Here is a 22,276-nt window from a genome sequence, read left to right as displayed (position 1 = left end):
ATTCCAAATGCATCCCTGTCAGTAGCTCATTATCTCTTCCTCCAGCGTGTGCTGATCAGCACAGCAAGCCCCATCCCTGGCTCTCATGATTAGCCAAGCAACGTTACTGTCAGTACAAGGCAAAGTTTGGCACTCTCAGCAGTTGCCTGGGTAGGCAAACAATCATTTCTAACATCTTACTTCATAAATATTTAGCTTTCTGTACAGGCAATGAACCATGTGCAAAAGCAGATCCAAGAGAAAACTGGCTGCAGTGCAAACTGTATGGAATTAGTATAGGAGTCCTGGAGCAGCACTGCTGGGCAGCAGTTCCCTTTGATCAAGGTTGCAGCTTCACTGGCACCTCCTGCTTCAGAGCACAGCCTCAGAGCACAGTCCATGTATGATTAGCCAGGGAAGAGCAGGAGACTGAATACAGGAATGTCTAGCAAGGTAAGTTACAGAACACAAGGGCTGCAGTTTAAGAACCATGGGTATTTAAGTAGCATATGAAATTATCCTATCGATCACATCCAGGAGAGCAAAGAAAAGGTCATCTCTTCCCTACAGGTAGCAGCAAGTGTATTTTGACTGTGTGGATCCCTACATACGTCCTGGTAGTTTTCCAGAATTCTGCAAGCTTTGCCTACATGGAAAGCAACAACTACATAAAAACTCATCCTGATACTCAGTAAAATTGCCAAAGGTGCTGCTAAAGCAGGACAGCAAGCAGCTTGGTGCAGCTGGTAGCCATGTGCCTGCTTCAGGGAGGATACCAACTCAACTTAGAATGCTATACAAGATGACTGGCCCAGTTTATTCAATTGTGAAATTCTGTCAGCTATATTAAATACTGGGATTTTTAAGAAGCTCCCTTCAAACTCACACCATTTAAACGAGATCAGCCTTACTAATTTGGAGGCACCAGTGCCTAATAACACCTTCCTGTCTCCACAGGGTGAATATGCATGAGCTTGTTCTGCCCACCAGGGGGCAAATAAAACTGGATACAATCCAGGCTCCTCCAGTCAGTGGGTAAGATTTATAGAAGGCACATCTCTGAAAGTCTTCTTCCCCAGGTGAAAATGCGACATTTAAGCTCAGAAATTATCCTTCAGTTAGCTGTTAGAGACCTCAAAGAGAAAAAGATATTAACAAAGTAGAAAGAGTGCAAACTGAGTGGTTTCTTCTGATCCAGACTATCATGGAAGAAGCATCAACAGAAAGTGCAAGAGGAATTCCTGGGAATTCCTAGATTCAGAAATTTTCAACACGAGTGATAAAATAAAATTAAGCATCAAGACAACAACATTGCAGAAGGAGACAGTTTGGTGTGAAAGTGTATATATTTGATCATTTTGAGACCTAAGAACAATGTCATGGTTAAAGGGACATGAAGCTACACAGCAAAATCTCTGTTGAAAATAAGAAAAGTCTCTTGAAGACTTTCATGGCCATGCTAATTCCTCTATCAAAGTGCCACAACTGCTTTTTAAAGCAGCTTTACTGAGAGCTTTTTCATGCCACTCTCAGCAGGAAACAGAAGTTACAACTCATTCACGAGAGAAAACTGGGAATCCTCTGTATTTCACTCCTGTGCTACCCATGTTGTAATGATATCAACTCTTCTGATGCTAGAAGAAACATACCCCAATTTGGAGTGGCATACTGGGGCAACAATGAAAAATATTTATATTATTACAACACTGTAAGCAGATGGACAAAACACAACGAAAGGAAGACTTTGAGTTAAGATTTTCTCCTGCAAAGCTGGTAAGATCTTTGCATATCATACAGTGCACTACACAGTAGTTTTAACACTATTAACAAATGGATGTTTATGAGCATAAGAAGATACCCTGCAGGCCAAATAGCCTGCAATAAACAGGGCAGAAGAATTTCCTGAATGTTTGCTGACTTTCTTCTCACTCAAAAGCTTGCCTGTATTTCACAATATCACTTACGTGGCGTCAACCATGCGAAACAGCATGTAGAGACCCTCTGAAAGGTTCCTCTGCATTCTGGAATTTGTTAAGTTCCCTAAACAAGAACATCCAGCTTAGTATCACCTTAAGCCAGGCTCTAAAGATGGATAACTTGCTTAAATTCCTTCAAAACCCAAAGCCTTGTTAATTGCTTTAAATGATTATAGGCAGACTATGCTCTGAATAAGCTTTGAACCCTCAGAGTACCTTAAGCTGTTTATGATCTATGAGCTATTCCAGTGGCTTAGACAATTTACAATGTTAGGAGACTTCAGGGGAGTACAAATTGCTTAAGCCTTCTAAGGCCTTAAACATCTTAAACTGCTACAAGTCTGACGAGCCAAACTCACACGTCAGTCTTTGAACTTTCATGGGAGTTTTAGCAGAAACTAACAATCACTTTGATTCAAAGACAGCAACTTTGAAGTCAGATCGTTTTGTAGATCTTATGCCAACATACTAAACCAGGAAAACGTTTAGAATGTGTTTAGAATGGGAGAAATCAATGTCAAAATAAGTGCTTAAAATCAGCAAGCATAGCAAAAGCTTTTTTCTTTTTCTTTTTTTTTTTTTTTTCCTTCCTTCCTCAAATAGAATATTGCTCTGAGCACATACAAAGCTGCCAAACTCCAGAACCAAGACCCTGGCATGGTCTAATCTCAATAAGACCCAACAGAAGGCCAACTTCTATGCTTTTATCTTCTGCAGTTTTGAAATCAGACAATTGAAAGCGTTCAGTTCGGCACGCAGGGCAACCTGCTCCAAAATCCATACCTCCACAATTATTACTGTAATTCCATTTTTGAAGACACAGAGTTGAAATCATTTGCGCAACAGGCAGCTTGTAGGTATAAATAGGGAAAGAAAGTGAAGAAAAAGTTGGCTGTTTCACTTGCTAGCTCAAATCACCACAACCTTGCTGAAAAATGCATGTGTAAGGGACAACCAGTAACTCCACAAATAAACTGGATCAAAGCCCGGAAGATCAAAGATGATCTTATTGGAAAGCCAAAGGAACAAACAACCAAACAAGAAAGAAAGTCTAAATTGGACCTGCAAAGAAAAAAGGTTCTAAGAAAGCGGGATGGACTGGTGCTGCCAGAGAGGGAAAAGGCATTCTAAAAATAAGCATGAGGAAAATGGTACTTGAATGAAGAAAGGTCTATTTATCGGTGAGGCTAAGGATAAAATCAATGATGACTCGAAGTGGCTGAGAATTTTCTCTCTGAAGTCTCTACTTAAAAAAAAATCCAATGGTATTTATGGAATTAGGAGTAGGAAAAGTCTTTGGTAAAAGACGAAGCCAGGCACAGCAGCTAGTTGTACTCATTAATTTTAAAAGGAAAAAAAAGGGAAAAAAAGTTAACTTTTTGAGGCAGTCACACCTAATTCTGAAAAAGTTAGAATAAAATGGGAAAGTGACAAAAGGCCAAAAAAGCCAACTTAGCATCATTCTTCAGAAAGAAAATCATATTTAATGTGACAATTACTCTCTCCTAAATGCAACTTTTATCGTTAAGGAGAGTAATGTAACAGAGAAAAGAGAATAAATCTGAAAACAATGAAAGAATGAGCCACATGCAGTAGGCAGGGGGATTTAGTAAGTCAAATAATTGACTGCATGAAATTTAATTGCTTTTGTAGATAGAACTAGAAAAAAAGGAAAGGAAAGAGAAGGTGGCAGATGTGATCTGAATAGAATGAAGTGAAGCATTTGGTAACTGTTCTGGAAGTACATGGCTACGTTCTGTGACAGAAAGATTGCCACTCAGTCTGAGAACTAGCAAGGTCCTGCAGAAGCACAGTGGCACTATAAACAAACCAGTAAGCAACAGGTTCAGTTTCTTTATCACTGAGCTCTAAACTAAGTCCCCTATCCCACGGAGGAACACTAATGTCACTAACAAGTCAGTGCTGCAGCATCTCTTGAACGGCGTGAAGGAAATGAAGTTGTTAATAACTGAAGACTTAGAGCAGCTGTCAGATTTTATCTCTAGGATTCATGGATGTATTAAATGGAATTGTATGAGGGTATCTTCTACCTAATGCCATCATTCATTGTGGATATCAAATTCACATACATAAACGGAAACAGAACTGGAATAAAAACAAGATCAGAAAGGAGATGCCGTTTCAAGCCTCCATATTACCACTCCACTTTTCATGCATCTGCAATGTACAAGCCTCTTGGCACTCAGGATACTCAGGCTTTCCACAGTTTGGAAATCATTCAGTTTAGTTTTTATTCAAACGTATGAATAACAAAATCCAAAGGTAGCAACTTGTCCCTTTTTTTCATTTTTTTTTAATCAATCAAACCACACCTTCCACCTTCACTTAGAAAATATGCTGCATCTTGTGGTTAACAGGCAGCAAAAGTTCTGTGGATTTGCTTACTTGGCCACAAACAGAAGACACTGCCCAGATGCTGCCTTTCAAGAAGTCATTTGCAGAGAGGACTCTGACCTAACCAATACTTCCACTAGCTGCTCCAGTTAACAGATAAGGAAATACTCCCTGGCAGGTTTGTGAACGTCCCATGGTTACACATAATGGAAGACAACTCCTCTTGACTTACTGTTAATTCCATCCTCCAGAAGTTATTCTTAAAAGGCAAAAAAAAATACACCAGGGCGTGTGCAGTATCATTGCAGAAGGCTGAAGAGCCTGACGAGTGGAATCAACCAGCAGATAGGACACAGCAAGCAGCAGCATTGATTATCATCTTCTTACCAGCACACTGATAACTGCAGACACATTGTCCACATCCCTAGATATGAGCATATGCAGTACTCAAAGGAAGAAAAGACTGGATTGATATTTGCAGACAACTGCAAGAATCCTACTCAGCATCAACATTCATTGTGAAAAGAATTTTCACAGAATTATTTCATGTTAGAGGCAGAGCTCACTTAAAAGAATTAAAATATGCACACTGCATAGCACTGAACTAATTTGAGACTCTCCACACCTACTTTCCAATGAGAGAATTCTATGGGTTGTAGTCTTTGAATCAGATGCAACTTCAGGAGGCATTTTAATTCCATTATCAGAGGCTCTGTCTGATGAAGAAAATGTGCCTCTCTTGCATGCAGATGCCTGCACTACAGAGCCAGCCCTAGGCAAGGTATCTTCAATGTTCAGTTTTTGAAACATCAGTCTCATAACTCTGAGGGTTATAAGTTAGTATTTTCAAAAGCATCTGAGCACTGAGACCTTCTGGAATGTATGACTGGCCACTGGAGGAACTCAAGATGAAATGACAAAGAACTGATTTGTGGACTCTGCTTTTCTCCCTTGATAATCCTTTACAGGAGAAGCCAGCAATGGTCAGACAGCACCATGCAGTCTGCTAGTCCTCAATTTCAGTCTGATCTGTTCATGTTCTACAAGACATTTGAGAATCTGCACTGGGGACGTTTCTGAATGGGAAAGCTCCTGATAGAACGTGACAGGATAGGAAAGGTTATGAGCATTAAAAATAAAAATTCCTTTTTCATTTAGTAGAGGTGTTTCTACTGCATGGGACACCGTGGCTTTCATTCCATATTGAAAAGTATCAAGGATTCAGGAACAGATCCAAGCCTTGTGCTGCAGAGAGCCAAAAAAGGCATACAAGACCCTAGTGAGCATTAGCACAAGCCATAGTTACATTCGAAGTCAGGCAGCACATAGTGCATGAGAAACAGCCTGGAGGAGGCTAAAAGGCACTAGAAGCTACACAGAAAAGGCAGTGCACAGTAGAATATGAGGGTGGAAGAAATCCACATGGCTGTCGCACCCCTTGTGCTAGATCTCAAGGCCACAGTGAGTGGTAAATGCTAACACACCTCATAGCTGCCATCTTCAAATATCTGAGCCTTCTGCACCCACCCATACAACTTACATGCTATTGCAGGAGTCATTTGGTTAGAAGCCTTTCTCTAGTTTGCAGCCATAACCTACCCATAGTGAACGACTAGTAAAAAGTATGTAAGTGTAAATAGTCCTCCTTTCCTGGGCATTTAGGGAAGGCTATATAAGCCCCCCTCCTCAGCCTTCCTTTGTAGGCTGAAGACCCCCAGCTGCAGGTGTTCTTAGATATTTGTTCCACTGACATTACTAGCTGCTATTCTCAACTACAACAATAGATGTGAATAGCTGACTTTGAAACTGTTTCTGCTTATGTATCTAGTTTCTTCTACAGCAATACTAACATTCTGCTATCTCTACTGTTAAGTATCTTGTGTTTCACCCTAGAAATAAATTTGTTGCTTTTACAACCACATGTACTGACGGCTCAATCATCTACAATCAACGAAAACCTCAGGCCTTTTCCCCCCTCTATCATTTTAACTACTGAGCTCAGTGTTATTAGTCACTAAGTGCACTTTGTACTATTAAATTCCATCTCATTTCTATAGCTCCAGTAATTTTCAAGGCAATCCAATTCTTATGTGATACTCTGATCCTGCTCTGCAATGACAAGGCTAATGTCACATTCTCAGCAAATTTATTCAGCACACCCTTACAAGATAGTAGTGTAAACAGCAATAACAACCAGCCACAGAACAGGTTCTGAAGAAGATTCGTCAGTAACTTCCTTTGTGATAGTGTCCAGCTTTCAGTCCTGCTGTATTCCTTCCTTCAGCAGACTTGCTCCTTACCAGGTCTTGTTCTAATTCTTAACAATTTAACTAGATTTATTGTAGTCCAAACATGCTAATTGCCTTACTAAAATGTGTTTAAGACCTGAAGCAAATCCTTTCATTGTAAATAAAATTCTCTGATAGGTATCCACCTGCTGTACCTTATCACAGTCAAGTCATATTGCACTTGAACCTCCTCATAGTTTTAATTTCCCCTCCCTTCAAAACATATCCCATAAATCTGTGTACTGAGTTCAGATTATGGATTGCCAGCATATCCTGACCTTCCCTATTTCCATCTGGAAGAAAAACTGTCATCAGTGCTATCCTAACCTAGCAATATAGTCCTAAACTTCTGATTTTAATTCCAATTTCTTTAGATATCTGGAAGAACTACTTGCATAACCTCTCATTATCAGCCCATGAAGCTTCAAGTTATGCTTTATTGTTTGTGTGTTAGTTTGTACTTCTAGCCCACTCTTTTTCCCTAAACTCTTCATTTCAGGCCCTGTATATGAGGCACAGCTGCTATTTCAACCTGTTTATGTTATCCCTGTGGTACTTGGTTTCTAATGCTTTCATTGTAGACAGGAATAAAGACCCAGGGAATTATAATCATCTCAGTTGTTTGCTACTGACCACTGTTTTCTTTGCCAAATTAAAATAGTGGGAATGTTTTCAGCAGCACAGTGTTTTTTGGATCCCTGCTGTTTATTAGACTATCCCCATATCATACTCTGTCGATTGCTTAGTTCCTAATTTAATATTTCTTCCCTTCTGTATTACTGTCTACAGAAACCACATAAATACTTTTCATCTTTCTCCCTCATTTCTCAAATCAAAGTCATCAGATATTAAGTCTGTTAAGCCAAGAACTACTGAGATGCCACCTACACATTAGAATTTCTCCTCTTTCTCTGATGACTTTCCAGGTAGACCTGGAACAGACATCACAGATGCAAACTACTTCTGCTTTGATAGAGTTACTTATTTGCTTGTCCTGACGTTAGAGCCACCATGCAAACTCCTCAGATCAATGAATGTCTAAATCTTTATGCACAGAATTTTAAGTCAATCTGGCTGTTATTGGCCTACAAAATGATACAACTGAGAACAGAACATGTCAGGAATCCTGCTCCAAAGAAGTCCATGTGAAGTCTGCAGTAATCATCAGAAGCACCAGTTATTCCAACCAACCAGCAGGGAACCTGGTGAAGCATTCTGATCAAACTACTAATAAATATTCCACCTTTTTTATTTACTGTCTCATGTTCATATTCAAAAAGCTCATTTTTGTTGAAATTGTGCATGACTGTTGCTAGGATGGAAATAAAGAGACTGAAATGTGTCCAAAACAACTAGGTGAGCTAAGAAAGATTTCGCATAGATGCTACAAAAAGACTAGCAGTGCAGCTGTAACACACAAAGGAGTTCCTGTTGTGTCTTTAATTAGAGAGATGCCAGTAAGAGACATGGCACTCAGCTTGGGGCAACTGCAAGCACCAGAATGGATATTTAACACAGGATGTGGCAAGCTGAGATAGGCAGGCCAAGCTTGACTTTGCAGAGGCCATTCAATCAAGCCACTTTGATACCCCTGTTCCTTTCCTTTCCCCAGGTTTTTGTCCAAGTTCATCTCATGAGTCATAATCAACTGACTAGATCTTACCACTTCTCTATACTGAAAGTAACTTACAGTAACTAGCGTTTGAGAAGAAGCCGCTATTCCCAAATTATTCCTCCACTTATAAAGTAACAGAAACTAACTTTGAGGAAAGCAATTTTTCCTGGAAGAGAGTGATTACAGCTTATTCCATAATAATATCTTGTAGAAGTTCATGTATAAATAAGGCCTTGATGTAAGACTATATTCAAGAGAACTAGAGAGACTTTTGAAGAGCATTGGCATTTTGTGCTATTGAAATCGGTCCAAACTGAATTCTAACTGCAAATTTCACCAGAAGACTGTACTGTATTAGTCACTATTACAATTGTACATATTTATTCTGATTTATGTAGTGGTTCTACACTGATCATATGACTCTTGACAAGCACCACATGCTTGATCTCATGCACAACAGATGGAGTCCACATGCATTTGGTAAGATCTCCAGCAGTGCTGCAAGTTTCTAGCAGCCAGACTCTAAGTTACAAAGAGCTTCAACTAACTCAAAAGAATACCAAGGTGGCTTAATACCGGGAAATAACTGAAGCAGAGAAATCCCTGAAGTACTCTTGTAGAACACGAGAAGCACTGCTCCAAAAGAACTCCTTGCACAGGATTATGGAGAAAAGGGTCTCAAGGTATTGTACATAAACCACCAAGAACACTGAAAGTGATTTATGTTTCACTGTTCACTCTCAGTCATCATCTGTGTGACACAACATCCAAATCAGATTGTGCTTAATTGCAGGTTTACAAAGGCAAAGTTACACCTTATGGCACTGCATAAATGAGAGCTGAAGTCTACACATCACACCACTGGGCTTTCAAGTGAGGATCAAAACAATTCACTGGCTTGCTCATAATCATGACAAAAACCTCTGCAGTTATAGAATCTCATACTTGAACACTAATAAATATTTGGTAAGTCTAGGTCAGCAGTTTTCAACCTGTGGCTGGTGGATATCAAATGTATCTCTAACACCTTGTATTTGCTACACTCACTGGCAAGCTGTGGAAGTCCTAAATTCGAAGAGACTGAAAGACACTGCACTAGACAAATATAAAGGTTCAGAAATCCAAGACAGATATGGGAAATAAAATGGGAGCTAATAAGATGCTCCTCATAAGTCAGCAAGACTAACAAAGATAGTATGAGACAGTGTTAACACTGCTGTAGTCCAAAAGGAGTATCATGACTACTTATTTGGGGAAGGCACTTCAAGTACAATGCCCCAAGCAGTGAAAAGTGAAAAGACGTCTTATTCCCAGTGGCCAAAGAACAGAGTAAGGAAAACAGTTATAACTCCATGTAAAGCAAACACTTACTCTGGTCTGCAAATCACCAGATCCCCTTTGTTGGTGCCATATGCCAATCCTAGGCCTGGTTCAGGTAGCCAGCGAGCAGAGTTTATGCTGACATGTCTTCTCTGGTCAGCAGGCATTGGGTACAGAACGTTGAAAACTCTCTGAAACAAAGACATAAAGTTACTACATAAGACAAAAGGCAGAACAGCCAAGGAGGCTCAAATAAACAAATGTTCAGTCTCCCTGCAGCAACGAAGCTGGCGAAGGAGATGCGTCACTTTACAGGATATTAAAAGAAACCACTAATCCAGCAGCAAGAGCAAGCATCTGCTAGGGAAACATACATGTGCCCTTAACTGCTTAACAAACAGATTGGCACATAGCTGCAGAACATAAGAAATCCTGCCACCACAAGATTCTGCATGCCATTCGGTGGACTGCAGAGTTAAAGTGATGGGAACAAATAGCACAGCCATCAGACAGCAAGACAACTAGGTCCCTTCTAGCCTTCACTTCTCATCTTAACTCACTACGGAGGAACAGGAAACTGGCAAGCGCATGGGTTTTCAGCATCAACAGTTCATTTTTTTTCTATTAAACAAAACATACCTTACACAGAAATAATATACAACTCATATATTTTTAATCATTTAAACAGTCTTCTGAAAATTGCTCAGTTTGACCACCTCCCACAACAACAGGGCACAGATGAGATAAATTAATGTCCAGAGATTATGAATAGCACAAGTCTGCAAGTAACAAATCACTCAGTTCACATCCCCTTGCATCCATTTTACCCACACTACAATGAGAGCTGAAAAGCTGTTAAGACTGTGGGTAGTTAGCACAGCTGTAAAACTGCTTCCTAACCACTGCAGCAATACAGGAGAATGAAAGCTCCATGCACCTGTAGGACAAATATCAAGCTCTGCTCTCTGGTCTGCAGTAATTTGGTATCTGAAGTGTATTGAGCTTGAAAAGCAAAAACGATGAAATGGATCAGATTATATCTGTGCAGATACTTTCCAGCTCTGAAAAGCAAACATCTTTTGTATAGCTTAATGCTTTTCTGCAACCTGCTAGCCTGCAGCTAGTGTTGGTATGCAATTTGGACTTGGAAGCTACATTTTCAATGGGCTAATTCCAAGTTGAGACACAAGTTTTCCTTAGATTTTCTGTTCATCCCCAAAACTTCTTCCAGATTCCCCAGAAAATAGGAATGGTGCTGGACCAGAAAGCATTAAAGAGAATTAGGATGCACTGGAACAAGAGGATGAAGGTAGACAGGAATGCAGACCAATCACCACTGCACTGCTGAGATGGCCTGAACTAACAATTCCTTAGCATGGGTCTTGTTAGCTAGCATTACAAACTGGGTCCAAGACAACTTATGTACCTGTTTTTCTCTACACCTCTACTCCCCTCTGCACATGTTGCCTGTCTGATAGTTTAACTTGATAAATCTGAAGCAGAGATCATTCAAATGTACTCCCCCCAATAACTAACACCTAGAACCTTCATCTGGATCATCGTAATGACAAAAAAATCAAGCCAGAGCAAAAGAATGTAACAAAATTATTTCACATAATCAGTAACACAAGTAACCTGTTCTCTGAGGAGGTCACATAAGAGAAGAAAACGTCCTTTAGGATTTCTCTTGTGTGACAGAAGCTGATCATTCTTTGCCCCAGATATCTTCCGGCAGACAGCAGTATTTTGAGAAGTTCAGCATTCAAAGGAACAGGCCCTTTGGGGTTTATGTAGCTCTTACCCATCCCCGTCACGTTTGCCCCCATTCTCCCCCTAGCTTTTTGTGTAAAGGAAAAGAGGAAAAAAAAATCAGGCATATGTTGGAAAGACTTGTTACCATGGAGATGATGGTGCACTCTAAGATGGGGAGACTAGATTTTGAGGAGGAGGAGAAAAGGGAAGGGGAAGGGGAAGGGGAATGGTGCTTCAGAGCTGCAGCTTCCCACATCAATCAAGAACAGCAAGAGTATTCTATCATATCCTTCTTCAGCTAGTCAGAAAATGTTTCTTTTCTCCTGAGAACACCTTTGTAAGACATCACAGCTGAGAAGCAGCCTGCTAGAGGTAGCTCTAAGTTCTCTCACACTGGCAGGCCAGCTTGCATAGCCACCATCCCACAGATCAGCAGCCAGTCATGCCGAGGCAGGGACTTGCCAGCTCCTGCTCAACATCCAGGTGTTCACAGTAAATGGCACCCAATGGAAATCCTGACAACCTGCAAACATGTTGGCTGAGGACGCAATGTCAAAGGCAAGATGGCTTAAGAATTCTGTATAAAAAGAGATGCTTCATCACTCCACTTCTTCGTACACTTCTAAACACACCAAAAAGCTCCCCTCCCCTGCTGCTTCCCACTCCCACGCTAATGGGACAACTCCATGCAGCGTTAAGGGTGATGACATCCGTGCGTGTGGTAATTAGCACATAAAAAAAACAAGAGCAGCTGTACTGGCATAATCACCACTCGCAGCAGTAACCAGGACCCAGCTAATCAATCTGATGCAGTCACACACAGATCGGCTCTTGCAATTGCATCCATTAGCAAGACCCCCTACTCTATCCACAGAGGAGGGAGGGAAAAAAAAGTTCCTTCAACATCAGCAGGCAGGTCCTTCTCTTCAAAGAAGGTTAGAAGCCTCCCAGGAAGCATTATTCTCCATAGGTCATCATGTTTGGTTTTTTTTTGTTTGTTTGTTTGTTTTTGTTTTTTGTTTTTTGTTTTTGTTTGGTTTTCCTCTATTGCTGAATTGTATGAAGTTACTGAGATACTTCAGCCAAACTACTTAGCCTGAAAATACAGTAGGGTGAGCACAGATCTTTGCCAGCGGGAATGTTACATCATCACAGAATACCCTGAGAAGGGTCCCAAAAGGAACTTCAAGTCCATGCTTTTTAGGTCTCAAATTCCAGGAACAACATTTCCAAGTTATTACTGGAATCTCAAACTGACACAATTCTCTAGCTTCTACATCAAGTGACTACTGTCAATCCTCAAACACTCTTACAGCTAGCAATAAAGATGCAAAAAGTTGATAATTCTCCACTTCCCTTTCTTTAGGGCTGGTCCACGAACTAATTGTGGGTCACATGTAAAACCTGATGTGCAAGGGTTCAGGAACCACTGTTGTAAACATCCTCTGATCTTTAAGGCACCCACCACACCATACCACAGTCTCTACAGAGGTTATATCTAACAGGTTAGCATTTTAATTTTGACCAAACATGGTGAATGAATCATACTATCAGCCCATAATCACTGTCAGCAGTCTCACATCAAGCTTCCGGGCAATTCACCATAGCCAATGGCAAACTCTCCCATGGTACTGCTGTACTACTAATCCAATATTACAGAGCCACACCATTAGATGTGGCCACTCAGCATTTTATTAAGTTGGCAGCTGCATTTCATTTGTTTTCAGATGCTGTTCTGAAACAAGGTTTTGAATGATATGTTTCTCTAACAGTAAACACTGTGAAGTCTGAGGACTGGAAGCTTCAGGAGTTGCCCCACCAGGCATTTCAGAGCATCCCTATGGAAGCTCGAACCCAAACAAGCATCATCAGTTTGGCAAGCTGCTCTCTTCTTGGCAGCAGTATAAATATCATGTCATCAGGCAAGAAAGCTCCTGCTCCTTTCCTTTAGTACCCACACAACCCAGGCTACATTACACATAATAGCTTCTTGACCATTGCCTATATTTGTAAAAAACTAGACTTCCAGTGATCTCTATGCACTTCAAGGAGATTCCAAAGGAACTTCATCTCTCCTCTAAGTGCAAGGGATGCTGGCAAGGAGAGAAGTCTTCCTCTAGGAATACCACGCTGTCTGAGGTAGCTAAGCTTCCACACAGAAGGCAACAGCAATACAAAGGGAAAGGAATACTCACCGAGAAAATGCTACCATTCTACATGCCCATAACCATGGAAGTATAAGGAAAGGTTTGCTTGGGTCATTTATGCCTGTGCATTTTTGCTTTCAAAGACTGCTCCAGAAGCAGCTGCTTTCCTCTTTGGTGTGCCTTTTCTACCCTCCCTTAACTTCTATGACTAATCTAGGAGTAACACTGAATTCACGTGGGGAGAAAGATGGCTCAAAGAAAGAAGGGCTGTAAGGCAAGAGAAAAAGGAAAAAAAAACCACCAAACAAACAGACCCCCAAAGCATTCAGCAAGACTGCTTCATGCAGAGCACAAAAGCCACTTGAAGTCTACCACTGTTGTTCTCCCTCCAACTTGTGACTGCTGGCACATCAGCACTGTGGCACCTGTTACAATCACTCAGGTATTAAACTAAATATTTACTTATGGCAGAGAGCCAGAGGGGCTGCATGACAATCAACAGCTTCAAGGAATCCTCCCCAATGATCTTTCCTTCAGCATCAAGCTGCTGACTTGAGTGGAAAGAAGGGAGCCTTGGGCACAACACATATGCACAGAGCTAGACAGTTAATTTGTACCTGCCCTGAAGGAACAGGAATGTTTTTTGCTGCAAGCTTCTCCTCTTCAAAGCCCTATCGTTAGTTACAGACCTTGTGCTTCACTCTTTCCTTCTTGTTCCACCTCAGAGAAGTTGCTGCCATTTAATAACACTCTTCAAAGTCCACCTTCTACTTCTATTTATGAGATCTGCCAACAATAAAAAGCTGGACCAGGATCCTGTCAGTCAAAGCAGCAGGCTGCCCCAAGCCCATGCTGATGCCAGTTGGCAGCAATGCTGCAAAACTCACCTGGGCTGAGTAGCACCAGGACTGGGCAAGCTGCAGGCACCATGCTGCTTGCACAGCCAGTTCTTTGCTCACAGCAAAAGAAAGCAGGGGAGTACTGATGACTACTTCTTCAGCAGAGTGCAACCTATCTTTCCCTTCTTGCTGGCATCCGAGAAGGAAAAAACATGTTTTGAAGCTCGAGGAGAAGAGAAAGTTGGCACAAGTGGGCAGGGAAACTCAGCAGGAACTCTTGCGTTTATCTTTCTAAATTCAATAGAGACATTTCTGCTCTCAACTAGATGCATCTCCTTTCAAGATGCCAATAAATTTCAAGCTATTACCTTTGCTTAGCCCAGGCAGTAAATTGGGCTGCTAGATCAGCCTTGATAAAGAGTGAGTGGGGAGGGGGTGCAGCTGTTCACTTGTTTACGTGGTGAAATCTTGTCATCCGTGAAGCTCCATCCTGACAGGTAAAAGGAGAGGAAGGGCTGGAGCAGATGAGGTTGGTTTATCAGGCACTAGGCTAAAATTTAATTATTAATTTTCAACTGAGTCGGTGCTGTCACCAGAGGCAAGCTGTGAAAACACACAGGAAGAGAAACATCTAGTGTGCTAATCTAAACAGGGCTGAAGGGCACAAGAAGTATTAAATAGGAACTGGGCAGGGAGGCAAAAGTAAGAACAGAATGCTAGGAACTAAGGTACAGAGGGAAATCTGAACACAAAGATGGCGAGTGCACCGAAAGCATCAACCTGAACATCAAGCTGCAAAACAAGCACCATCCTGCATGGGGCTCTCTCTTCCCTGAGAACAATACCAGCTCAAAGGACATCATCAAAGGACACAGGCCAAAAGGGCAAGTAGATTTAACACATAGTGCCCAGGGAAGAATGAGAGCTCTGACCACACCTCTAACTTGAGGCTGATGGCAGGCACAGAGATGTGAGACCCTGGCCACCCCGTGCTGCTCTGTTCCTGGCTCTTGCATTCTTCCACATTGTACAGCTGTCATACTCTGCTTCCTGGGCAGCAGCCACTCTTACCAGGGGACTGGCAAAATCCAAAGCCTCACAGACACCCTGACTTGGGCTGCAGAGAAAAGGGGTTCAGAAAAGAGGGTTATGAGGAGAAACATTAGACCTGTGCAGGCACAAGAGACAAGTGTTGACAGTACAACTAAATATCTATGCACATACAGTGCAGATCAACTGAGTACTCTTTGTATGGGTACAGTTTATACCACACAGTAACCGTGGGGACAGCACAGCTTTTCAGTGTAGCTTCAGCTATGCTAGAGCTTTAGCCTGAACAGATACCTTGTTAGGTAATACACTTTAATAAACTAATCTACATGAGCCATATAGTAAGATGCAATCTTAAAAGCACAATTAATTCACAACACTGCAATTACATTCACTGAAATTACAGCTGAACACAAAGACTACATACAAAGGGCCTTCAAACAGTAGTAGTAGCAGCTTGTAAAAAAACTGCAAACTGCACTTGCGATTTGCAGAGCAGATGAGGTGCAGCGACAAGATGAAGGCACAAGCAGAATGAAAACAAAAGCAGTACGAGGGCTTCATGCATGCTGCATTTCCCCATCTGCCCTTCATCTTTGGCTCTACAATCTGACCTTGAAGTTTCAGAAGTTTATAATCTCACCTTTTTTAACTTTAATCACACTACTGAGACTGAATAGTAACAAATCAATTGAAGACAGCTTTTTGCCTTACTCACCCCAGGAGGGTATTGCCACTGAAAGATCTCACCTGGTACATTTTTTTAAGTCAATGTATTCACATCTGACATTAGCATACTGGATTAGAAACTGCTGTAAAGCACCTACTGCTCTACTAAAAGCACTGTATGTCCTCTGTTTTGCTGCCAGGAAGCCACCTGTATCACTGACTTCTATAATGCTGCCAATTACTTTAAACAGCTCTTTGGTTTTTTGTAAGGTCCAGAAATATAACAAGAAACAGACATCCTAACTTGACCGCCTTAATAAATAACACTCTCCCTTTTTTGCTTAGATTATCATTCTTTACTCCACCTTCTATTTATGAATTTCAAGAAAGCTGCAGAAATTGAGGCTTACACTATGCACTGCCACAAAGCCTACAGACCTCTGCAGCTTGTCTAAAGAATCGAGCTTGTCTAAAGCAGAGGGCCTTGAAGGCAAAGTAAAACAAATACTCTTTGGAATAATTGACTGATGGATTGATAGATTAATTCATAAGACAATGTACATCAATCTGTTTTGTAATGAAGCAAATCTCCCTTCTGGAAGGAGTCTCCTTTCTGTACCTATTTGCAGATGTAAATAAAAATGCACGCATTTCCAATGATCGGAGAGGAAAAAAAAATTGCTCTTCTGCTCTAAGTTTCCTCTTATTAAACAGGTTAGTTCGTGCTGCGCTCATCCCCTCCCCCAAAGCTAATTCCTGCCAACAACAGACACGTCCTTCCATTAGATCTTCTCCGTTAAAATGGAAGAAGCAAAAATAATGCACTTATCTTTTTCGACTTGTCAGTCTTATCCTCAAATGGATCTTATCATCTAATGCTCAGCACAAATAAAATTTCTTTCAACTCCATTTATCTACCCCAGATGCAATAAGATCATACATGAAATTCTTCTTCATTCTTTTCTGATACAACAAACCTCTTTCTGCCTTTTTCTGCATCTGCTGCCAGTGCTGAAAATCCTTCCCTTGCTTTCTGAGCCATGGTGAATTAACTGAGAGCTAATCCTTTATTTTCAGCAACCATTGAAACCTTAACTGAGGAGACTTGATCTATTTCCTAAAGCGAGACAGCATCTGAAGTGTCTGCAGATTAACCAAGAAACTTTGCACAAATATAAAGCATTGTTGGTTCTTCCTGACCATACTTGGTCACATAACTTAGTGCTGATCAGGAGAGGTTTAGTTACAGCACTCCTCTCCTCAGGCTTCTCTTTAGCCCTTCCTGTCTTTAGGCAAGCTCTTGGCATTATATCACCTAGTACTTTATCTCACAAGTCTGCAGTCCGACTACTAAGTAGTTTTTAAATAACTGAACATTAACAAGAGCTAGGTTACATAAAGATGCTGATCATTCCAGGTAACAAAGCTCTCACCATGAAGATAACACTCTTGCAGTGAAGCAGCTCATTAATTTGCTACCAGTCTCCCAGAGGCTGCAAAACCAGGATAATACCTGCAAAAAGCCCTTTTGGTGACTGGTTCAAGCCTGGATCCGAAAACTAGGGCTGAGTAAGCAAGAAACTGCCAAACAAAACAACTGTGCTTTCAATCAGGCGTGTGTGTGGCTGGAACAGACAAAAGGACAAAAAATGAATGCCAAAGGGGGTGTTAGCAAGATGGAAGATAGATACGTATATATTCAGTGCAGACACAAAAGTGAATTGAACTGTGCAAGAGGACTGTGCCCCCAGCTATTGCTGTCTCCTGCAAAAATCACTGACAGCTGTCAGTGCTAGAAGGATCTAATAAAAATATGGTCACTTCTATGGGAAAAGGAATGACAAGCCTCTTTATTTTTGCCTTTATCTCAGACTGCAGTCCAAAAGCACTGCCTTTGAATTCCCCACTAAATGTCACACTGAGACTGTAGCAGTAAAATCCACAATATGTTAAAGATCTAATGACAAGAGCAAAGGATGTGCGCACAGCTGCCATTCCACCCTACTCTTTGTCTGCTGAGCCTCAACAGAGTGGCATACAAGATCAAGTGTCAACAATATGTTGATGACAGAGCTATGTGCACCCTCATCTGGGTGATAAGAGGCTGTCATCCAGCTGCCTACACGTCTGGAAGGAATAACTACTGGAGAAAAGAGCTAGCTTAAATTTAATTCAAGAAAAATGGTATGAAGAGGTGCTGACAAATCTTCATGAAATTACACAGGTCTTCCCAGACTGCGGTGACTTGAGCACAAACCTGGTATTTACCAAAGCTCCTCTTCCTCAGGGTGACTTTGGTAAGATGACCAAGTCTAAATCATCCCAGAAGTGGAACCATCTTTGCCATAATTATTCCTACCTAGTTTATAACTATGTCCCCAACTGCACTGAAGCAAACAGTAGCTACTGCAGGGCAAACGGGCTCACGATTTTACCCAAACTGCTGGAGCTCAACTTTCCTAATTCTGGCCCCCACGTTAAACAAAAAGTCTTGGCTCTTACTACTGTATCCCACGAAGTAAGCCCATACAGAACTGATGCCACTTTCCTTCACACAAATTCGTTACAACCAATACTGCTCACATGTTTAACCATTGCATGAGATATTAACACAGTATTTTCTGAAGGTCAAGTTTTTACAGTTTAAGTTGTGCCTCAGCAGCCTTTGTGCAGACATGGCTGAAACCAGTCAAGATAACAATTTCACTACCTCTTTCCAACACACTTATTTATCTATTTGTACTCAAACATGCAAATCTATTAAGTTTTTCATGCCATCTGCAACGCCAATGTAGCATAGTATTTTCTGATATAAGAACTGGATTCACTCTGCAGCACCCTACATAAACAGTGCTTCCCAACATGAGTTTTGGATGCCCTGTTTTATAAAATTAACTAGAATTTACTGGTTGACAGAGCATAACCAACCATTTGGTCGTAACAAGTCTATAACATGCTCCTCTCTGGATCAAAAGGAGAGATTTCCCATATCAATAAGAACAGGGTTCTGCCCCCACATCCTCCTTCTAGTACCAAGAAATACATTCAGTCAGTGACTTGGCTTGGACTTTTGACTGTGAAAGAAGCATCTACCTGCTTCAATTTCTGCCAGCAGCAGAAAATTTCTTAGGGTGGGAATTGGAAATATTACACTCTGCTCTATTCAGAATAGTCAAGAGCTCCCTCTGTCCACTTGTAGATATCAAAATCTCTCTCAAACGAAGACACAAGAGACCATACCTACGAGCATGTTCATTCAGTAACATAACATGAAGTTGGTACTTTCTTTTTTTTTTTTTCAAATTGTTCTTGTTTTCACACATATGTCAGTTTACCTGAATTCTTCTGATGGAGCTGACTTGTTATGGCAAACCATCTCCACACATTCCCATCAGTTTTCTTTTTACATTATAGTTTTGTCAGAACACTCGATAACTCGTTCCTCAGCGAAGCAAATGTTCACAGCCATTTGCTATCAGGCCTGAAGAGCCTTCACTTCCAGCTGCAGGAGCACTCACAGTGCATCCAAGTAAGTCAATGGGGTATGGCAATGCCATCCCCTTTGCTGCCCATACTAAATACATTCTGTTGACATTTGCACACAGCTCAGAGTATGCAATACAATTTGACATCTTCTCACATGTTCTGTGCATTCTCCTAGTCAAGATTTAATACTCTGAGAGGAAGCTTGTCTCTGTGCTGAAACTAGGTGTGCCTTTCTGCTTTAGGCTTTTCTTCCTGCAGTATTTGGAATTCTCTTGTTTACAACCAAGTGCACGCATAGCCCCTTCTGTCCAGACCACAGACCAACCACTTCAAGAGGATCTTTGCCACTGCCAGTCACCTTGTCAGGAGTTAATTTTGGGTATCTCAATTTTCCAAGAGCTAAGTCTGGGTTTTCCTTTTACATTCAAATCTCGAGGCAGTACCTGAGACAGGAATTGGTTGTCATCTCACTCCTCACAAATTACACGATTAGTTTTTTAGCTTTGCGTCAATCAAGTTTTCAATCATCTTCGTTTCCTCAGTTTAAAAATTCCTTTCTGAGCTTTATTTTAATTTGAATTATAGTAATTGCATTTTTGTGATTTCAGTTAGTTAGGATAAAATAAAAACAAAAAATTAAGAAAAGCGAGGACATCAGAATTTCTGAATGCCAGAAAAAAAAGTATCTTTTGGCCTTCTTATCCATAGGTAACAGACCCAGAGCATTATGATCCTCGCTATTCTAAGTTTCCAACTTTCTAAGTTCACATTATTCTATATTCTTTAGCTTCCATGCATTCCTGGAGTAACAGAGAACACAGGACCAAGCAGCTTGAAAGCAGATACTTCTTATTCAGATCACCTCCAACTACAATTTCAAAATAGGCTGCAAACTCCTGTGTTCTTTCTCCAAACGTCCCATCTCTGAAATTCATCTGTATCAGGACAATTCCCAGCATCATTGCTTCCACACTACCCCAAACTAGAAATCTGCTAAAAGCAGCTACAGGCAGATTTCAGATATGTTTGTTAGTTGCCAAAAAAAGAAAAAAACAAAGCAAGGTTTATGCATAACACTCTTGTTAGAAGTCAGTACTACTAGCAGGCTTTTAAAATCTCAATATGAAAAAGAAACCTGCTCTGAAGGAAAGGCAGGTTTCCATCTGAAATGCTAAGCAGATTAAATTTTAAAGGAATAAGCAGGAAGAGCATGGATCTCTAGCTCATGATGCTATCACAGCAGACGAGAATTCACCACTTTTACTCCCTTTCTAAGCACAATTCGTAAGTAAAATCATGATTCTGACCTATTTAGCTCTACCCAATCTCTCTTGAATAGAAGCAAGATACAAACAGACTATCAAGATGCTCCATGATACTATCCAGGACATTTCCCTTCAGCTCTGCAAATTACACCACCAGCCAGGATATTTCTAAGTGCTATTACACATACCAGGGCTAATTAACTGCATCTTCAAAACTTCTATTGCAACAGGAAGACATGGAAAACTATCTGAGGAATGGAAACTTGCATTACCCTTACTACTTAGGGATGCGGAGAAAGGAAACAGAAGTAATCACTGTATGTCACTTCTCAGCAGGTTGCCAAGCTTTCACAACAACTTAGGAGCCACACTGCCAAGCCTTGCTCTCTCAATGCATTGACAGGTAGTCAAATGGTGTCAGGAAGGAAGGAATAATCCTGAGACACCTTTAAGAATTTGCATACTATCTGATACAGCATTTCTCTTGAATTTCTCTCTGGGGAGTTCTGCAAGGAATGCACAATTAAAACATCCACAAAGAACTGCTTCAGAACATGGATATGACTTCTTTTTAATTAAGAAGTTGAACAGCAATTGCTTTGTATTACAAACTGTTGGCACAGAAGCAGAAGCAGAGAGGATGCTTTCTGATTCTCTCTAATGTGCACATTAGAGATAGAAGAATACAGTTCCACCAGTGCCTTTTTTCCTATACCTCTTTCTACTGCATGCTGGCCAAGCTGCAAACAGGTTTTTACTCAACTGAATATGAATGCAGCAGTCACTATAAAGATGGTGAGCTATGAATAAAGTTTCCTACTTAAACTACTATTTTTATTTTGCATGTCCTAAAAAGCATTACAAACTTATGGAGCTATTGCAAAACTCAAGAGAGAAGAAGTGACAGTTCTTGTGGCGCCAGTAGTTGATTTACTAATTTCTACAACTAGATGAAGGAATAACATTTACAAGATTAACAGTCTTATGTTTTTCAAGCTTGGTCCTGCAGACTGCACAAAGACAACCAACGACACACCAGAATGCTGAAACTATAGCCAACGTCATCTGACAGGAAGGCTCTTCAACCAAATTAATTTAAATTGGTCTAGTTGTGACCCTGTCACATAGGCAGAAAGCTGAAAGACCAAAGCAGTCAGAAATGAGACATTTTAAATGTCTTTAATCATGGTGCAGGAAAGGGGAAAAGCAGCAAATTAGTTAACAAACCCTGCTAGACTGGATAGATTTGAGAATGTGGGGGAAAAGCTTTTGGAAGCTAAAAATATAAGTGCAAGAGAGATGAAAAAAGCAACCTTTAGAATACATGCACACCATCTGGAGAAAAATAATCCAGAACTACAGCAGATGAAAAAGACAGGGGTGCAGTGATGCAATGTAAGAGTGAGAAAAATTGTACAAAATTGTCAAGGTACTATAAAAAAAACGTAAGTAAATTAATATATAAGTAAAGTTCCAAATTCCAAAGGGGAAAAAAAAAAAAAAAAAAAAGCTGAAAAAACATCCGCTATGGAGTT

The 22,276-nt window shown here is 40.7% G+C and overlaps 1 protein-coding gene across 1 annotated transcript in view; it reads right to left on the bottom strand.

The window, feature by feature from the left end:
* The window catches only part of AMBRA1 (autophagy and beclin 1 regulator 1), a gene marked incomplete at both ends in the record, with an annotated part of 114,757 nt that overhangs the window by 14,529 nt on the left and 77,952 nt on the right, over nucleotides 1–22,276 (bottom strand). The window contains one exon of the mRNA XM_079537217.1: nucleotides 9,585–9,724. Within this exon, the coding sequence (XP_079393343.1) occupies nucleotides 9,585–9,724 (140 nt within the window). The remainder of the gene's footprint in view (nucleotides 1–9,584; nucleotides 9,725–22,276) is intronic.

This window comes from Tetrao urogallus (assembly GCF_951394365.1).
Source record: "Tetrao urogallus genome assembly, chromosome: 6".
Classification (NCBI taxonomy): Eukaryota; Metazoa; Chordata; class Aves; order Galliformes; family Phasianidae; genus Tetrao; species Tetrao urogallus.
The sequence above is the reverse complement of the archived record's forward strand: the minus strand, read 5'-3'. Positions and strand labels throughout refer to the sequence as shown.